Source organism: Pan troglodytes, chromosome 12 (genome assembly GCF_028858775.2).
Source record: "Pan troglodytes isolate AG18354 chromosome 12, NHGRI_mPanTro3-v2.0_pri, whole genome shotgun sequence".
In the NCBI taxonomy this organism is placed as follows: Eukaryota; Metazoa; Chordata; class Mammalia; order Primates; family Hominidae; genus Pan; species Pan troglodytes.
In genome coordinates this window covers 112099438-112120107 of record NC_072410.2, presented here as the reverse complement: position 1 = coordinate 112120107, position 20670 = coordinate 112099438, and the positions used below count along the sequence as shown (strand labels likewise).

Here is a 20670-nt window from a genome sequence, read left to right as displayed (position 1 = left end):
TAGGAGTTTTCTTTATACACTGAACTAATTGGTGTAAAAGATATTCCTGTGCAAGTGAGGTTGAGCTTTCTTCCTCACGCTTATGAGCTATTTGTTGATGCTCTTCTGTGAACCTATAGACGAGCATTTGACCAGGCCTCCTCACCTTTAATGCTGCAGATGTTTAACTTGGGGAAATTCTAGTATCTGACACTTGAACTACGTAAGGGGAAATTCTAGTATCTGACACTTGAACTACATAAACAGGTCTCACTGTTACAATAATTGTCCCCATGCTTGATGGGGTTTTTTTTCTCTTTTTCTTTTTTTTTTTTTTTTGAGACAGAGTCTCACTCTGTTCCCAGGCTGGAGTGCAGTGGCGTGATCTCGGCTCACTGCAACCTCTGCCTCCTGGGTTCAAGCAATTCTCCTGCCTCTGCCTCCCGAGTAGCTGGGACTACAGGCGTGCGCCACCACGCCCAGCTAATTTTTTTGTATTTTTTGTAGAGATAGGGTTTCACCATGTTGGCCAGGATGGCCTCAATCTCTTGACCTCATGATCTGCCCACCTCAGCCTCCCAAAGTGCTGGGATTACAAGCATGAGCCATTGCACCTGGCCTATTTTTAAGAATATGGGTTTATTACTTTAAAATGTATTTTTATCATTTATTACCATTTGTTTATTTATTTCCTTTTTTTTTTTTTTTCTGAGACGGAATTTCATTCTTGTTGCCCAGGCTGGAGTGCAATGGCACAATCTCGGTTCATTGCAACCTTGCCTCCCGGGTTCAAGCAATTCTCCTGCCTCAGCCTCTCGAGTATCTGGGTGCCTGCCACCACACCCAGCTAATTTTTTTGTATTTTTAGGAGAGATGGGGTTTCACCATGTTGGTCAGGCTGGTCTCGAACTCTTGACCTCAGGTGATCCACCCACCTCAACCTCCCAAAGTGCAGGGATTATAGGCATGAGCCACTGTGCCCAGCCTATTTGTTACCTTTTTAACCTTTTTTTTTTTTTCTTTAGACAGAGTCTCACTCTGTCGCCCAGGCTGGAGTGCAGTGGCACCATCTCAACTCACTGCAACCTCCACCTCCCTGATTCAAGTGATTCTCCTGCCTCAGCCTCCCAAGTAGCTGGGACTACACGCCCTGGTAATTTTTGTATTTTAAGTAGAGACGGGTTTTCACCATGTTGGCCAGGCTGGTCTCAAATTCCTGATCTCAAGTGATCCACCTACCTCTGCCTCCCAAAGTGCTGGGTTTACAGGCATGAGCCACCACGCCCGGCCAACCATTTTTAAGTGTACAGTTCAGTGGCGTTAAGTACGTTCACACTGCTGTTACAACCGTCACCACCCTCCACCCACAGGACTTTTTCCATTTTGAAGAACTGAAACTGTATTCATTAAACAGTGACTCCTCCTTTCCTCCTCCCCCAGGCCCTGGCAACTACCTTTCTACTTTCTCTCTGTATGAATTAGGCTATTTTAGGTACCTCCTATGAATGAAATCATATAGTGTTTGACCTTTTCTGCCTGGCTTATTTTACTCAGCATGATGTCTTCAATGTCTTATAGCATGTCAGAATTCCCTTCCTTTTAAGGCTGACTAGTGTCGCATTGTATGGACACACCACATTCTATGTATCCACTCAGCCATTGATGGATGCTTGGGTCGCTCCCACCTTTTGGCTATTTTTGTTTGTTTGTTTTTGAGATGGAGTTTGTGACCTCCACCTCCTGGGTTTAAGCAATTCTCCTGCCTCAGCCTCCCGAGTAGCTGGAACTACAGGTGTGTGCCACCACACCCGGCTAATTTTTGTATTTTTAGTAGAGATGAGGTTTCACCATGTTGGCCAGGCTGTTCTCAAACTCCTGACCTCAAGTGATCTGCCCACCTTGGCCTCCCAACGTGCTGGGATTACAGGTGTGAGCCACTGAGCCCAGCCTTGGCTATTGTTAATAATGCTGCTATGTTTATTTTTATTAGTTATTTATTATTTATTTTGTTATGATTTACTATTTTATTTTCAGTTTCTCTTATTTCCTTTTTTTTTTTCTTCTTTTTTCTTTTTTTTGAGACAGAGTCTCCCTCTGTCACCCATGCTGGAATGCAGTGGCGCAATCTCAGTCCACTGCAACCTCCGCCTCCCAGGTTCAAGCAATTCTCGTGCCTCAGCCTCCGAAGTAGCTGGGATTACAGGCGCCCACCAGCACGCCAGGCTAGTTTTTGTATTTTTAGTGAGATGTGGTTTCACCATGTCGACCAGGATGATCTTGATCTCTTGACCTCATGATCCACCCGCCTCGGCCTTCCAAAGTGCTGGGGTTACAGACATGAGCCACCCTGCCCAACCGTAGTTTCTTTTATTTTCTATTTGCAAAAGTAATATGTTTTTAACAAATTAAAACATAGCATTACATAAATTCATGGAAATTGCAGGTCTCCATTCTTGTATCCATGAAGATAATAGCCAGTGTCAACAGTTTGGTTTCTTTTCTTTTAGGATTGTTATTTAGGTATATACTGACATAATTTTTTTAAGTGGGGTTATATGCTTTACATGCCTAAATGCTTTATTTTGAACCAATTTCAAATTTCCAGAAAATATGAAAGACAATGAAAAGAATTCTCAGTCAGGTGCGGTGGCTTGCGCCTGCAATCCCAGCGCTTTGGGAGGCCAGGGCGGGTGGATCACTTGAGGTTGTGAGTTCCAGACCAGCCTGACCAACATGAAGAAACCCCGCCTCTACTAAAAATACAAAATTAGCCAGTCGTGGTGGTGCATGCCTGTAATCCCAGCTACTCGGGAGGCTGAGGCAGGAGAATTGCTTGAACCCGGGAGGTGGAGGTTGCAGTGAGCCGAGATCACGCCATTGCACTCAAGCTTGGGCAACAAGAGTGAAACTCAGTCTCAAAAAAAGAAAGAAAAAAAAGAAAAGAATTCTCATACTTTTCATATACTTTTACCTCATCTGCTTTCTCTCTGTTTTTGTCTCTGCTTCTGTCTTTTCTGTCTCTCTTTCTGAACTCTGAACTTCTTCAACAGTAAGTTACAGACATGATATTCCTTTACCTCTAAAAACTTTAGGGTGTATTTCTTAAAAATAAGGACATCCTCTTATTATAACTTTAGTATGATGATCAAAATCAGGAATGCAATACTGGTACTCGGTCTACAGATTTCACTTGGATATCACCGCTTGTCTCAATAGTGTGCTTTCTAAGCTGGGGACAGTGGCACATTTCTGTAGTCTCAGCTACTCAGAAGGCTGAGGTGGGAGGATCACTTAAGGCCAGAAGTTTGAGACCAGTCTGGACCACACAGCAAGACACCATCTCTTTGAAACAAAAAAAAGCACACTTTCTACCGAAATAAAATGTCATATTTTCTCAGATAATAATAAAAACTGAGATGGCTTCCTGTCTTCTGTCATAAATTGTCATGTCTCTTTAGCCTTATTTAAACTGGAACACTTATGCAGACTTTTTGACTTTTCTTTTTCTTTTTCATTTTTTGAAATGGTGTCTCGCTTTGTTACCCAGGCTGGAGTGCAGTGGCACAATCTTGGCTTACTGCAACCTCTGCCTCCCAGGCTCAAGCAATTTTCCTGCCTCAGCCTCAAAGCTTTCCAGCCTAAACCTGGAAGAGTTTAGGGTTTAGAGTAGCTGGTATTACAGGCATGCACCACTACGCCCGGCTAATTTTTGTATTTTTAGTAGAGATGGGGTTTAGCCATGTTGGCCTGGGTGGTCTCGAACTCCTGACCTCGTGGTCCACTTGCCTTGGCCTCCCAAAGTGCTGGGATTACAGGTGTGAGCCACTGCACCCAGTCTTTTTGACCTTGATGGCTCTGAGTTTTTTAAGTGTTTAGGTCAGTTATTTTGTAAAATGCTCCTTAATTTGAACTCGTGCTGCTTCCTCATGGCTAGACTGAGGTTATGCAGTTTTGGCAAAACACTGCAGAAGTGATGTTGTTTTCCTCAGTGCGTTGCAGGAGGCACACAGCATTGGTCTTTTCCATGTGTATGATGTTAACTTTGGTCACTTGACTAAGGCAGTATCTGCTTAAATTTTTTTTTTTAACAAGGTAAAAGATACAGTGAAATGTACGCATCTTAAGTGAACAGGCTGGAGAGTTTAGACAAATAAGTATCATCCATCAGTGTAACCAACATCCCAATCAAGGTCTTTATATATTGTTTACAGTGCTTTTTTAATTAAAAATATGGTTTGTCCATCTTTTATGGGTTAATATAAATTTTTTTCCTGGCATTTTACATAAAGCTGCCAGAGTTTACTTTAGACAAACATGGAAGAGCTAATTTCCATGGGCCTTGGAGAAGTGTAGATTTATGATCAATTTCTGCTTCTACCCTAGCTTACTGTGTAGGGTGACCTTTAGCTCTCTGAGTCTTAATTTTTTTCATCTCTAAAATGGGAATGTCACTTAGCTCAAAACTTTTTCTCAAGAATGGAGTCTTCTGGCTGGACACGGTGGCACACGCCTGTAATCCCAGCACTTTGGGAGGCCGAGTGGGTGGATTGCCTGAGGTCAGGAGTTCAAGACCAGCCTGGCCAACATGGTGACACCCTGTCTCTACTAAAAATACAAAAAATTAGCTGAGCATGGTGGCAGACACCTGTAATCCCAGCTACCAGGGAAGCTGAGGCAGGAGAATCACTTGAACCTGGGAGATGGAGGTTGCAGTGAGCCGAGATCCCACCATTGTACTCCCGCCTGGACAACAAGAGTGAAACTCCGTCTCAAAAAAAAAAAAGAATGGAGTCTTCAAAACACCTAAAAAATTATATATATCAACAAATAAAATTTTTTAAAAGAGGCTGGGTATGGTGGCTCATGCCTGTAATCTTAGCACTTTGGGAAGCCGAGGCGGGAGAATCACTTGAGGCCAGGAGTTCAAGACCAGTCTGGGCAACATAGCAAGACCCTGGCCCTACCAAAAAAAAGTTTTTTTTAAATGAACAAGCCAGTAAAAAGCCGGCAAAATATATGAACATGCTATCCACAGAAGAAGAAAATAGGCTTTTATAGAGTCAAACATGAGAAAAGATGTCCAGCCTCACTGATGATCAAAGAAATGCAAATCAAAGCAACAACGAGATATAATTTTTCAGATATCAGATTGGCAGAGATTAAAAAGATTCATAATACCTGTGTTGGCAAGGGTTTAGGGAAGCAGGCAGTCTCATGCACTGAGGTGTGAGTGTATACTGACTTTGTACATGTGTAGGGTAGTTTAGTCTTGCTTGTTAAAACTGTAAATGTTCATATTCTTAATTCCAGAAGTTGCTTTCTTAGCAACTTATTTTTTCTTTTTAAATGCACTTTTCTTTTTAAAAATGTATTTATTTGTTTTTTAACAAAGTTCAGTTTTCTGATCCAGGCAACTTATTTTTTATATATACCTGCACAAGTGAGCAAAATGTGTGTATTATTGTGACACCATATCAAAGTGCCAATAACTCAAATGTCCAATAGTAGAGAATTGGTTATGATACAGCTATGAAATGAAATACAGTACAGTAAATGAAAGGAATGAGGAGCCAGTCTTCTCCCGTGAAAAGGTGTTCACAACAAACTGTGGAGTGAAAAAAGTACATTTAACACAGTATCTAGACTCTTAGTTCCCTTTCAATGAGAAAAATTTTCTGATTAAGTAATACTGCAATTCACTGATGACCGTCGTTAATGATCACAGCTAAGTCCGGGCTGTTTGCATTATGTGGAACCAGGGCTTTTTCTAGCAGTAGAACTTCATAGACCATGTTATTCTGAGACGTTTCTGGTGTCATGTATATGCCTAAGGGTCACAATTCTATGTAGTTAAAGACTTCACAGAAGGGCACGTGTGATGGCACATGCCTATAATCTCAGCACTTTGGGAGGCCGAGGCAGGTGGATTGCTTGAGCTCAGGGGTTTGAGACCAGGCTGGGCAGCATGGTGAAATCCTGTCTCTACCAAAAATACAAAAATTAGCAGGGCATGGTGACGGGTGCCTATAGTCCAGCTACTCAGGAGGCTGAGACAGAAGGATCACTTGAACCTGGAAGGTGGAGGTTGCAGTGAGCCGAGATAGCACCATTGCACTCCAGCCTGGGCGACAGGGTGAGACCCTGTCTCAAAAACGAAAAGCAAAAAAAAAAAAACAAAACAAAAACTTCATAGAGGCTAGGACAAGGAGCACTAAACAGTCATTAGCAAAATGATGAGTGAGTTCTCTTTTTAGGTCTGTTAGGACAGAAACAAGTAGGGGTGCCAGAATTCATTGATTCATTCAGCAGACGTTGCTGAGCAGCTGCTGTGAGTCAGGCACTGTGGTAGGTGCTGGATTTATGTAAACAAATAACTACTCAAAATATTACAGGGGATGTGGTGATAGGAGACAGCAACTCCCACAGGTTGCTGTAAGGATAAAAGAGGAACCGTTGGTAGCTTTAAAATAGGAGCTCTGAAAGAGCAGGGACTTTGTTTTGTCCATGACATTTTAGAACAGTGCTTGGCGCATAGTAGTTGTTAGTGCTTGGTACATAGTAGTTGTTTGATATATGAAATTTGCTAAACAAATGAACCAATGAATTTATGGAGTCAGGGTCCCAACAGATAACAGAAGATGCACTTGCAAATTATGCCAGAGATCATTTGAGGAGGGGCTCATTATAGGGAGACAGAGTTATGTGTGGGCTATAGGAGAATCGCAGGAACCCAGGCTGGTGGAGAGACATTGTCACAACCCCTAGGCTGGCAGGGACAAGAGGATTGAGGTCACTGGAACTGGGAGGGAACCAGACTCTTCCTCCTTCTGATCTCCTGCCAAATCTACCCAGGAGTCATGGGGCAGAGAACCCAAAACAGTCCACCCAGGTTGCCTAGAGCATATCTCAAGGTGTCTCTTGCAGACTCTGATACCTCACAATGGTATCAGGCACCAAACTCCATGAAGAATCCTGTGAGATAAGGAGTATCATCCCCATTTTACAGCTGAAAACTGTAAAAATGTAAAAACATTTTACAGACGAAACTGAGATTAGTTAGGTAACTTACCTGAGGTTATAATCAGTAAGACGCTATTAACTACTGTTCTAAGAAATGCCATCACACGGATGGAGATTTAATCCCAGGATGGGCTACAGTGACGGTAAAGATAGCAGTGTGGCCTGGTGGCCGAGAGCCTCACTTTTGGGGTCCACATAATGACTGGATAGTTGGAAGGGATGGGGCACATTACTTCTCTGGGCCTCAGTTTCTCCATCTGTAAAATGAGATGATACCCAACTTTTGGGAATTTTTACGAGGATTAAATGAGGCAATGATTATAGAATGTTTGATACTTGCTCGACTCCACTAAATAATAGGTGATATCAAAAGAAGACCTTAACTCTGTCTGGCTGGGCGCAGTGACTCATGCCTGTAATCTCAGCACTTTGGGAGGCTGAGGCCTGAGGATCGCTTTAGCCCTGGAGTTCGAGACCAGCTTAGGCAATATGGTAAGACCTTGTCTCTACAAAAAAATTTAGAAATGAGGTGGAGGATCACTTGAGTCTGGGAGGTCAAGGCTGCAATGAGCCGTGATCATACCACTGTATTCCCATCCTACCTGGGTGACAGAGTGACATCCTGCCTCAAAAAAAAAAAAAAAAAAAAAAACCTTAACTCACATAAACCATGCAAGTGTTAAGCCTTTGGAAATATGCCAGAATATGAAATGTGTTCCCTCTTGGGTGGGGGAGTATGGTTGTTCAATTTTTGTTAACTACTTTATACTTGTATTTTTCCATTTTTGACCATAAACACATGACTCTGGGAGTCAGGAAAGCAAGTTGCTACCTCTCCCTCCTTCCTTTGCTTTTATCAGGGTGTCCCGTGTCCCTGCCTCTGTTTTCTGTGTTGGGCCCTAGGTCTCTGGGCTCCGGTTCGAGTGGCTGGGGTGGCCAGTGTCTGCAGCAGTGGAAGACCTTGTACTCCATGTAGGATTCAGTGACTTGAGTCCGCTCCTCCTGCAAACACCACCTCCCTCCTGAGGGCGGGGAGAATGTGGAGAGAGAGCCTGAGGCAATGATTTGGATCATCATAACTTTCAGACTTTGATCCTAGTTTGACTTGTTTTCCAACTGGAGTTCTAATGGCTTAGCCTTCTGGAGCAGACTCTCCTTGCTACCAGATGATTGGTTATGTCAATATTCATCAGAATCCTGTAAAATGAGTATCATCCACATTTTATAGGTAATAGAACCGAGGCTCAAAGTAATTACATCAATTTAGCTAAAATCGGCAGGGTGTGATGACTCACACCTGTAATCCCAGCACTTTGGGAGGCCAAGGCAGGTGGATCACTTGAGGTCAGGAGTTCGAGATTAGCCTGGCCAACATGGCAAAACCCCGTCTCTACTAAAAATACAAAAATTAGCTGGGTGTGGTGGTGGGCCTCTGTAATCCCCGCTACTTGGGAGGCTGAGGAGGGAGAATCACTTGAACCCGGGAGGCGGAGGTTGCAGTGAGTCGAGATTGCACTGCTACACTCCAGCCTGGGTGACAGAGCAAGACTCTGTCTCCAAAAAAAGGAAAAAAGAAAAATTGGCTAAAATCCTACATTTGGTAATTGGCAGAGTTGTGGCCAATTTGAGCCCTTTTGCCTTCAAATGCTGTACTTTCTGAAGCCTTCAGTGTGTTTTTCAGAGACAAAAAGTTTTAATGTTCTAATTGTAAAAGCAATATCTGATTATAATTGGAAAATATGTAAAGTAGGAAAAACACTTTCACGTCGTCATAGCCAGTGCCCATACTGCCTGTAGGAGTTTGTATCTTGGTATTTTTCCAACGTTATAATACACGCCTTGTTCCACAGTATTAGGAATTCTTTGAAGCTTTATATTCAATGGCTCTCTAATAATCCCTCAGCTGGATATACCATCATTTACTTAAATAATTTCTTATTGTCGGACCTTCCAGCTGTCTCCAATTCTTTACTGTCAGCAGCGTGCTGCGAAGAACATCGTTTTATTCAGAAAGCTTTTTCTGTTTGTCCCATTTCCTTAAGATAGCTTCCCAGAAGTGGAATTACTGGTTCAAAGGCTATTAGCATTTTTTTTTTTTTTTTGAGACGGGGTCTTACACTGTCACCCACGCTGGAGTGCAGTGGTGCAATCTCAGCTCACGGCAACCTCCACCTCCTGGGCTCAAGTGATTCTCCTGCCTCGGCCTCCCAAGTAGCTGGGACTACGGCGCCCACCACCATGCCTGGCTAATTTTTGTATTTTTAGTAGAGACGGGGTTTCACCATGTTGGCCAGGATGGTCTCGATCTCTTGACCTAGTGATCCGCCTGCCTTGGCCTCCCAAAGTGCTGGGATGGGATTACAGGTGTGACCCACTGTGCCCGGCCGCTATTGGCATTTTAACCCTCTTCATACATCTTGCCAAATTATTCCCCCAAAGGGTGTCACCAGCTACTTTTCCTGCCAGCAGCATGTGACAGTATTTTGAGGACAGCTTCCTACTGTAACCGGCTCTTTTTCTTCTCTCTCCAAAGCCTCATAAGGAGAATGGCTCAGAGCGTGGTGGAAGTCATGGAGGACTCAAAGGGGAAGGTCCAGGAGCACCTCCTGGCAAACGGAGGTAGGTAGGGCGGCCCTCTGATGTGGAGCACAGTCTCCCCGCTCCCTCTAGACCAGAGTCGCCCTTGCTGTGGCCACACAGCAATCACCGAGATGGCCCAGGTCTCAGTGGACGCTCTGGATTGACACATTGGGCAGAGGCTCTGCACTCACTTTTATTTATTTATATTATTATTATTTTGAGACAGAGTCTCCCTCTGTTGCCCAGGCTGGAGTGTGGTGCAATCTTGGCTCACTGCAACCTCTGCCGCCCGGGTTCAAGCGATTCTCCTGTCTCAGCCTCCTGAGTAGCTGGGACTACAGGCACCCACCGCCACGCCTGGCTAATTTTTGTATTTTTAGTAGAGATGGAGTTTCACCATGTTGGCCAGGCTGGCCTCAAGCTCCCAACCTCAAGTGATCTGCCCACCTCAGCCTCCCAAAGTACTGTGATTACAGGTGTGAGCTACCACGCCCGGCCAATTTTTATTATGATAATTTTCTTTTCTTTTCTTTTCTTTTTTTTGAGATGGAGTCTCGCTTGTCACCCAGGATGGAGTGCAGTGGCGCAATCTCGGCTCGCTGCAAGCTCCGCCTTCCGGGTTCACGCCATTCTCCAGCCTCAGCCTCCCAAGTAGCTGGGACTACAGGCACCCGCCACCACACCCAGCTAATATTTTGTGTGTGTGTTTTTAGTAGAGATGGGGTTTCACCATATTAGCCAGGATGGTCTCGATCTCCTGACCTTGTGTCTGCCCGCCTCGGCCTCCCAAAGTGCTGGGATTACAGGCGTGAGCCACCGCGCCCGGCCTATTATGATTATTTTCTGAGACGTGGTCTTGCCCAGGCTGGAGTGCAGTGGTGTGATCATAGCTCACTGCATAACCTCTCAGGCTCAAGGGGTCCTCCCACCTCAGCCTCTCGCTCACCAACACACCTGGCTAATATATATAGATATATTTTTTGAGACGGAGTTTTTCTCTTATTGCCCAGGCTGGAGTGCAATGGCACAATCTCGGCTCACCGCAACCTCCCCCTCCCAGATTCAAGCGATTCTCCCGCGCTCAAGTGATTCTCCCACTTCAGCCTCCCGAGTAGCTGGGATTACAGGCATATGCCGCCATGTCCAGCTAGTTTTGTATTTTTAGTAGAGACGGGGTTTCTCCATGTTGGTCAGGCTGGTCTCAAACTCCTGACCTCAGGTGATCCGCCCGCCCTGGTCTCCCAAAGTGCTGGGATGACAGGCGTGAGCCACCGTGCCTGGCCACACCTGGCTAATATTTTTTATTTTTTGTAGAGATGGGGTCTCGCAATGTCGCCCAGGCTGGTCTTAAACTCCTGGGCTCAAGCGATCCTCCTGCCTTGGCCTCCCAAAGTGCTGGGATTCCAGGTGTGAGCCACTGTTCCTGGCTGGTGCACTGCTTTTAGCTCATCAGCACTGCTAGGTTTGGAAGTTGTTCCCCTTCATAAATTCACGGCTCTGCAGTTCCGCCTCTACTCTAACCAGCTGGTGAACTCCTCAGAGTGCTGCAGATAAACACAGGGTCCAGGGAGCTCAGCCCGGCTCCTACTGTTTGCCCCTCCACCCTCTCCAGAGCCACCACTCTCCCCACCTGGGCAATTCTGCCTCCTCACCTCACCCTCACCGATTTATCCCCTTGCCCAAATCAGGTATGAGAAATGCCTTCCTGTGCTGAGGAAGGCCTCCAGCCAGGCTTCAATTGCCGTCCAGTAAAAAGAACAGAGGCTGCACCCGGAAGGCTTCCTGCAGTGCAGTCACGTTGGGAATGTCTGCCTCGTTCGTGCTGACGGGACGAACCTTTAGATTCCAGTGATGTTTTGGCCCATTAACTGTGTGCATACTATTTCAGTGCCTTTAAAGTGTGCAAGGCAAAACCTTTGAGACTTTGGAAACTTTAGAATTAAATGTTTAAATATCTGTAGAGATAATTAAACTTACATGATTCTATGCATATATATTGAAAATGAGAGTAGAGATTATACTGGGCCAGTGTGGTGGCTCACGCCTGTAATCCCATCACTTTAGGAGGCCGAGGCAGGCAGATCACCTGAGGTCAGGAGTTCAAAACCAGCCCAGCCAACATGGTGAAACCCCATCTCTACTAAAAATACAGAAAAAATTAGCTGGGCGTAGTGGTGCACACCTGTAATCCCAGCTACTTGGGAGGCTGGGGGAGGAGAATTGCTTGAACCCGGGAGGCAGAGGTTGCTGTGAGCCGAGATCGCACCATTGCATTCCAGCCTGGGTGACAGAGTGAGACTCTGTCTCAAAACAAACAAAAAACAACAATAGATAATACTGTATTTTTACGGTACCTTTTCCATGTTTAGAAATATTTAGATATATTGCTGGGCGCAGTGGCTCACACCTGTAATCCCAGCACTTTGGGAGGCTGAGGCAGATGGATCACGAAGTCAGGAGTTCGAGACCAGCCTGGCCAACATGGTGAAATCCCGTGTCTACTAAAAATACAAAAATTAGCTGGGTGTGGTGGCTGGCGCTTGTTAATCCCAGCTTCTCGGGAGGCTGAGGCAGAAGAATTGCTTGAACCTGGGAGGCGGAGGTTGCAGTGAGCCGAGATCGCACATTGTACTCCAGCCTAGGAGACAAGAGTGAAACTCTGTCTCAAAAAAAAAAAAAGAAAGAAAGAAATATTTAGATATACAAATACTTACCATGTGCTACAGTTGCGATAGCCTAGGTGTGTAGTAGGCGATACCACCTAGGTTTTTGTAAGTGCCCTCTGTGATGTTCACACAATGACACAAATCTCCTGACACATTTCTCAGAATGTATCCCTGTCATGAAACAACGCATGACTGTTTATATGTTTATAATAAGATTTATATCATTTGTTATAAATATAAGATATATTTATAGTTTTCCCTCTTGAAAACATGAGACTTTTTTTTTTTTTTTTTTTTTTTTGAGACAGTCTCACTCTGTTACCCAGGCTAGAGTGCAGTGGCGCGATCTCAGCTCACCGCAACCTCTGCCTATCAGGTTCAAGCAAGTCTCCTGCCTCGCCCTCCAGAGTAGCTGGGATTACAGGCACCCGCCACCACACATGGCTAATTTTTGTATTTTTAGTACAGACTGGGTTTCTCCACGCTGGCCGGGCTGGTCTTGAACTCCTGACCTCAGGTGATCCACCAGCCTCGGCCTCCCAAAGTGCTAGGATTACAGGCGTGAGCCACCGCGCCCGGCCAGAGGAGACTTTATTTGGCTGTTTAAATTGACATATGGAAATGTTCCTACCCCACCTGTGATCTTGGCTTTGTGTGTCTATATGGCTTAATAACTCCACCTTATTATATTGCAGGCTTGAAAGGAAAAATGAAATGTTTAAAGAGTAGGTTATGCATTGTTTGCTGTGTCTGTGCTCGGCGTGATGCCCGCATGTCCCGGGAAGGTGGAATCTCGGTCTGGTTGTATTGGTACAGTGATCAAGTTACCACGATTTCTCAAGTAACAACCTTGTAACTTGGTCACAATATCCATATGACACAGATAACCACCATCTCATCCCCTCCCCTCTTTGTCCTGTCATCCCTGCCTCTCCTGGGCAGCACTGCATGCCGCCTGGAAGCTGGGAACGCTTTGACCTTGTGGAGTTCAAGGTGAACTCCTGTCTCTTTCTGCATGTGGTCTGCTTCTTGTTTTGATCCTGACGCGATGTCCCGACTGCCTGCTCTTTGAGCCTGTCTGTTTTATGGACACTGGAACCTTAAACTCCAGGCTTCACTTTGTGTGGCCTTGATGGGGTTCGGGGTTCAGACATACAAGGAGCCTCCAGGGCAGTCCCGGTGCCCAAACAGGTCTTTCCTTGTGTGAATGTTAGAGGGAGCCATTTGCTTTGGATTTTCTCCAACCCGCTCAAACTGGTAGAATTAAAAATAGCAAATCATTTTAGGTTGCATAAGAATCTTTAGAGATTGGCAGTTATCAAATGCCTTCCCAAATGCAGTCTGTTTGTCACACTGAGATTTTTTGCTGATGCTAAGAAAAAATTACCTTGTCAAGTTGACCAAGCGGGTCTGATTTCTCAGAAGGTCACTCCTCGGGCCCAGGACTGCAAGGCTGACTTCAGGTAGAGAACTACTTTTCTCCATAAACAACAGAGGAACTTTAGCTTATATTAAAATAGTGATCAAAGTGCTTATGTTTTACGCAAAATTAATGTAACCTTAAGTTAGATGTTATTATGCAGTATCCATCCCCAATCCCGATGGTAGCAGCAGTGGCCTCTCTTCTCAGGAGAAGAACATTCAGCTTCATTTGTTGAACAGGCTTTATGACCTCTGTGCCTCCCGTGAGTCGGGTCTCAACTTCCCAAGACTAGAGCTGGTAAAGCACATTCTGAAGCCTGGAGGCTATAGGGAGGCTGAGGTGGGAGGATTGCCTGGGGCCGGGAGTTCGAGGCTATAGTACCCTGTGGCTGTGCCCGTCCATAGCCACCATATGCCAGCCTGGACAACATAGCAAGACCTTGTCTCTTAAACAAAACAAAACAAAACAAAACAAAACACAGCATGTGCTATAAACCAGGCCAGAGAGACCTTTTTTTTTTTCTTTTTCTTTTTGAGACGGAGTCTTGCTCTGTCACCAGGCTGGAATGCAGCGGTGGGATCTCGGCTCACTGCAACCTCTGCCTCCTGGGTTCAAGCAATTCTCCTGCCTCAGCCTCCCAAATAGCTGGGACTGTAGTCCCAGGCGTGTGCCACCATACCTGGCTAATTTTTGTATTTTCAGTAGAGATGGGGTTTCACCTTGTTGGCCAGGATGGTCTTGATCTCTTGACCTTGTGATCCGCCCGTCTCAGTCTCCCAAAGTGCTGGGATTACAAGTGTGAGCCACCGCGCCGGCCGAGAGGCCTTTAAACTTAGTTTGACTTGGGCTTTCCTAATATTACCTGAATGAGGAAATCTTTCTCTTCTGCAGGGCACCCATGAACTAGTGATTGACAGGATGAACCAGAGGCGCACATTGTTGCATTTTAATCCTATCTCCTCTGGGGGCATTTAGGGCACCACTGCCTGCAGCCGGTCAGACCTGGTCCAAAAGTCACTTCTGGAGTTTCCTTTTCTCACCTGTAGATGGACTGAATGGCTTCACAGGCTCTTGGCTTCGTCAGGACTGGTTGTTTCTGCTTGTTCCTTGCCTCCAGCAGAGCTGGGAGCAGGAAGGACACAGACAGCTTTGATTGCAGCCACAGCTGGCAAACACACCTTGCCCGGCCTGGGCCCTGGAATGCCCACAGAAGACAGAAACCCTCGAGGCTTGTCTGGCTTGCTGGGCGATGGGCCGCAGTCTGGTTGGTCACAGTCCCTCATGCTGCTGCCTGCCGGGCAGGCCTCCTTTTTGTTCTCGGACAAGACCATCATTGCTCAAGAGTTGCCAGCCTGTGCACAGCATATTTTGATGAGGGGTGAGCCTGCCTGGGTCATGGCCTGACCTCATGAGCCCTCAGCCCAGGTCTGCGTTGCCCCCTCTGAGGCCCAGGCTTTAGTGACTGCACCCCAGGCAGGGGAGGCAAGGCCTGTGAGTTCCAAGCAGCAGAGGGCAAGCTGTGGTGCTGTAAGTACAGAAGGCCGGAGGGGCTGGGCACAGTGGCTCACGCCTGTAATCCCAGCGCTTTGGGTGTCTCAGCCTCATTCTGACAACAAGAGGTCTCAATCTGTCAACTAGAGACATTTAGTCAAAGGAGACTCTTCTATTATCTCACAATATCACTTTGCTCAGAGAGGTCAAGGAGCTTATATCAGGTCACACAGCCAGTAAAAGTTGAAACTGGCATTTAAATGTGAGCCTTACTGGTTCAAAAGCCCTAGTTCCTACCACTGCTTTACTGGCTCCCAAATACCTCTCAGCAATTTTTCATTGGCTTGTGGTGAAATCAGAAAAATAAAGACAAGCAGTTTTTTTTTTTTTTTTTTTTTTTTTTTTTGCTTTTTGAAAAAAAATATATAAATCTTATTTTAGAAAGCAAGATCTGGCTGGTCACGGTGGCTCATGCCTGTAATCCAGCACTTTGGGAGGCCGAGGCGGGCGGATCACCTGAGGTCAGGAGTTGGAGACCAGCCTGGCCAACATGGTGAAAACTCGCCTCTACTAAAAATACAAAAAATAGCTGGGTGTGATGGCGTGTGCCTGTAATCCCAGCTACTTGGGAGGCCAAGGCAGGGGAATTGCTTGAACCCTGGAGGCCAGAGGTTGCAGTGAGCCAAGATGGTGCCACTGCACTCCAGCCTGGGCGACAGAACGAGATCCATTTCAAAAAAAAAAAATAGAAGGCCAGAGGGGTGGCAGAGGGCCGTCCTCAGACAACATTCTTTCCAAAGGCAAGGTGCGTGGACAGGGAAGGGCTTGGATGCCTGACCCAGGGCAAGACTCAGTGTACACAGTTGGAGCTGGTGTTCAGGACATGTGAGAGATGAGGAAGAAGGCACAGTCACACACCCAGAGGCTTCTGGAGGCCCCTGCAGGGAGACGTAATCTCAGACTTCCCTGAGCATCTGTCAGTAACCAAGCACATGCTGGACATGCGGAGGTGATACACAGTCTTTGCCTTCTGGAAGCCACAGCCTTGCTGGGGCTCATAGTGCCACATGCGCCCCATGGTCTTTGGAAACAAAGACCAAGCTGCAGGAAGTGGGTTCAGTCTTGGAGGAGTTACAGGGCAGGGGTGCTTCAGATGGAAAGGGAGACCTCAGCCCTTTGGTCTGAACGCCATGAAGACCTTGGACTTGGTGCAAATGACCAGAGACAAGAGCTTGATCTGAAATGTATCTCTTCCAAGCCACGTAGACAGTGTGAGCTGATATCACAGTCATGGTTGCTGGGGGGCGGGGGTCTGTCAATGTTTGAGCATGTTTATGGAGCACTTGCTCTGTGCAGGGCACTGCGACAGGCTCTGGGAACACAGAGACCAGTGAGTCACAGTCTCTGTCCTCGAGGAGCCTGAGACAGCACAAGGAGTGGAGTTCAGGCCAGCAGGGGCAGGGACAGTTGGGCCACCCCTGGAAGGAGTTGGTCTTTGCCTGTCCTACATGTTGAAGGACAGAGATACTGTGAGAGAAGAGTAGGGAGTTGTGGGGACTTGCCTGGGGTGTCAGAGGGGACGGGGTAGGAGGTGGAGGGAAGAGATGGATGGGACAGCACATACCGCCCTGTCATTTCCCATCCTGGGCTGCCGCTTGGTGCCTTGAGACTGGTTCCCGGCTTGTGGGATGGCTCTGGGCCCATGGTGGGAGGTGAGCTTGCCTGTGCCTGTGCAGTGGGGTCCTGGAGGTGAGTTTCACTGTCGTTCCTGCCACAGGAGGAGTCCCTGCCATCCTCCTGGTTACCCTCTGACCACTCCCTGCTCCTACTTCCTCCCCGGGCCTGTACCCTTGCTACAAGGTCATTCCCATTGTGTGTGACAATACCAAAGCCTGTATTAATACCCAAACTAATACCAATGTCTGAGTCAGCCTGGACTGCTGTTACAAAATACCACTGACTGGGCAGCTTAAACCACAGACTAAGATCAGACAACCTGGTTTCTCCTGAGGGCTCTCTGCCTGGCTTGTAGATGGCCACCTTCTTGCTGCATCGTCCCATGGCCTTTCCTTGGTGCCTGTATGAGGACAGGGAGAGCATGGATCCAACTCTCTGCTGTCCCTTCTTATATGGCCTCGAATCCTATTGGATCAGGGCCCCACCCTTAGTGCCTCAGAGGTACTCTCATCAACAGGCCAGGACTCGCCATGTTAATTCCAACACCAGCATCCTAAGTCTGTAAAATAAATTCTCCCAAGGACTTCATCCAAGTCCCGGTGGCCTAGAAGGTGTCTGAGTTTGGTTCCCGGGCAGGTTCCACCTGCAGCAAGGCTGTGTCCACTTAGTGCATGTGGCAGGGAGGGGAGCCGTGGCTCTGCCGTGGGCCCTGCAGGGCATTAGGTGCTTCACGCCTTGTCTCACTTTATCCTGGAATTTCCACAGCTTGCTCTGTGCCAGCGTTTCGTCATCTGTAAAATGGAGATCATCATAGGGTTAATGGGGTTGAAGTATAAATTTTTTTTTTTTTTTTTTGAGATGGAGTCTCCCTTCGTTGCCCAGGCTGGAGTGCAGTGGCTCATTCTTGGCTCACTGCAACCTCTGCCCCCTGGGTTCAAGCGATTCTTCTGCCTCAGCCTCCCCAGTAGCTGGGACTACGGGCGTGTGCCACCATGCCCAGCTAATTCTTATATTTTTAGCAGGGACGGGGTTTCACCATGTTGGCCAGGCTGGTCTCAAACTCCTGACCTCGTGATCCACCTGCTTCAGCCTCCCAAAGTGCTGGGATTACAGGTGTGAGCCACCACGCCCGGCAAAGCATAAATTAAATGGAATAATTCATGTGTCTTGGCCCAAGGTCAGCAGCAGTAAGTGCCAGCCGCTTTAATGGTCATTGTCACCGTCGTCGTCCTGTTATCTTCAGGCCTTTCCTACGTCTCACGTGCTGGCATTTCTTCCCCAGCCCGATTTCCTCCTCTGAGTCCCATTTCATTCCCATCTGCTTCTTGGGGACCTGTCCACCCACATGTCAAACTCAAGCTTGTCCCAGGCAGAACTTGCCTCCTCTCCTCCATCCCCATCCCTCCCACCTCCATGGCTGCCCGGCTTAGAGCACTTCCCTCCCTCCACCCAGCCACCCAGCGAGAAAGCTAGCGTGGCCAGGCCTGCGTCATTGCCTTGCACCCTGTCTAGTCGGTCCTCCCCTGTCCTCCTCTCCCCTCCTAGGGCTCCTCCCACTCCTCTTGGCACCACCCTCTCCCCCCCACGTTCCTGCTGGCTTCTCCCCTGGAGCCTCCTCCACACCAGCCTCAGAGGACTCCCCCAGAGTGTGTGAGTGTCCTCAGCCTGCTGCCCTTGGTCAGCTGGAGTCTTATTTGGTGACCCCACTGGGCGCTGCTGTTGGGGTTGGAGGAATCTCAGTCCAATTCCCGTGCTAGGGGCTGAGTGGGCGGGATCTAGTGTTGTTTTGGCACGTGGTGAAGTGCAGACATGACCCTTGGTGACCGATCCTACCCCTTTCTGTTCAGCATCCTTCCATACTCCCTCTTCCCTGACTCACAGTGCCCTGAGTATGTAGCGCTGCCAGCCCTCCTCGCCTGACACCCGGCGCCCTCCATCACCGGCCACACGGCCACCTCCTCTTCTTAGCCTCCACGTGAATACCATGTCTGTGTCCCAGTGAAGGGACACGATCCTCCCTAGGAGGAGCCGGCGCCAGCTCTTTGTCCTCCCTTAGCCCTCTAGGCGGTTATCACTGGGCCCCCAGCTCTCTGCGGTGTGTCTGCCTAGGGGTCTCCCTGTGGACCTTGGGCAGGCGGTGGTGTCTAGTGTGTGTCCCCAGCAGGGTGATGGGTGTGGAGTGAGCGTGACAGTCCCCTTTCATGCACCAGGATAGACCAGGAAGTGTAGGTGCACAGGGAGCCTAGGCTGGGACATCCGCCATGGGAAGGGGCCCTCTGCCAGGGGCACAGGAATTCCAGGGGCCACCGTGGCGCTGCAGCTTCCAGGGAATTTCCCACTCTTCCATAGACCCGGCGTATTAAAAGAGGTCAGGTCCTGGGGCGGCTGGCCCAGGTATCTCTCTTCAAGAGTGTGGAGAACTAACCTGAAGAGAGCAGGCAAGGTGCCACTCCGCTGTGTCTCAGGTAGGGAAATTGATTCCCTCCTAGCCTAGAGCCCTGGGGGTTGAGTCAGCTGAGGTTTATTCAGTGTTGCTTCTTTCTGACTTCAATTCTGGGGCTCTCTCCACCCCACACCTGGTTAGAATGAGCCAGAGGCATCCTGAAGGCAGTGGGTTTTGGGGAAAGAAAAGAAAAAAAGGAAATGCTTGAAAACACTGGTGTGGTCTGTTCCCCAGAGACTTTTCTCTAAATAGCATATACTGAAAAACGCACCTCCCTGCCGTTTAATATAAACCACAGTCACACAGTCCAGTATTTTGCTAATGTGTAAAATGCCTTCTTTGTAATGGACAGTGAAGGCTAAAACTGTCTAGTGCTTGGGCTGACAGCTCCCACTGGCTCACAGCTCCCCGCTCCCGCAGGGAACGTTTGCTTTCCCAGAGCCATGTGCCTGCCCACCGGCGTTGCCCATGATGGCTGCCTTCGTGTCCATGCTGATGCTTGGCTTGGGATTCCGAAGTCTCAATCGTGGATGCAGAGCGCAGGCTCATGTGTTGAAATGTGTTTGTATTCTTCCAGTTGACTTAACATCCTTTGTGACCCACTTTGAATGGGACATGGCCAAATATCCTGTCAAGCAGCCGCTCGTGAGTGTGGTGGACACAATAGCCAAGGTGAGAAAAGGGACTGCTCTGGGGAACAGCTGACTGGTGGGTCAGGCGGGCAAGAGCCTGGGGTCTGAGCCTGGGTAGGGCCCCCCTGCCAACAGCCTCAGCTTGTCCTGACTGGGCCTCTGGGTTTCTGAGGTGTGGCCTCCTTCCATGCACTGGGCAGGTTTGGGGTTTCAGGGCAGCCCTGGACAGGGAAAGAGCCAGTCCCCTGGCCTCCCCTCGAGGGCCCAGCACCCATTCACTTGCTGCTCCACTTCTTTTTTCAAAAGTTACTGATGGTGGCCGGGCACGGTGGCTTATGCCTGTAATCCCAGCACTTTGGGAGGCCAAGGTGGGTGGATCACGAGGTCAGGAGTTCGAGACCAGTCTGTCCAATATGGTGAAACCCTGTCTCTACTAAAAAATACAAAAATTAGCCAGGCGTGGTGGCGCGCACCTGTAGTCCTTGCTGCTCGGGAGGTTGAGGCAGGAGAATCACTTGAACCCGGGAGGTGGAGGTTGCAGTGAGCCGAGATCATGCCACTGCTCTCCAGCTTGGGCAACAGAATGAGGTTCCGTCCCCCCACCAAAAAAAAAAAAAGTTACTGATGGTGAAGGCAGCTCCCTCATCATCTACTCCTAGGAACCTGACACCTCTAGCCCCCAGGGGATTGTTCACCTGCAAAGCTATTTGGTTTAAGTGGAGAGTTTGGCCTGGGAGCCCTAACCTCTTCAGACACTGC

At 47.9% G+C, this 20670-nt stretch overlaps 1 protein-coding gene across 10 annotated transcripts in view; it reads left to right on the top strand.

Annotated features, from left to right (window-relative positions):
- The window catches only part of ATP6V1C2 (ATPase H+ transporting V1 subunit C2), a 62689-nt gene that overhangs the window by 23684 nt on the left and 18335 nt on the right, over nt 1–20670 (top strand). For 7 of the 10 annotated variants that reach the window (XM_016947113.3, XM_016947132.3, XM_054678245.2 and 4 more), the window contains 3 exons: nt 9533–9618; nt 12941–12970; nt 19857–19951. In XM_016947113.3, the coding sequence (XP_016802602.1) occupies nt 9533–9618; nt 12941–12970; nt 19857–19951 (211 nt within the window). The remainder of the gene's footprint in view (nt 1–9532; nt 9619–12940; nt 12971–19856; nt 19952–20670) is intronic. The other 3 variants (XM_016947133.4, XM_016947117.4, XM_054678247.2) reach the window with 1 other exon arrangement.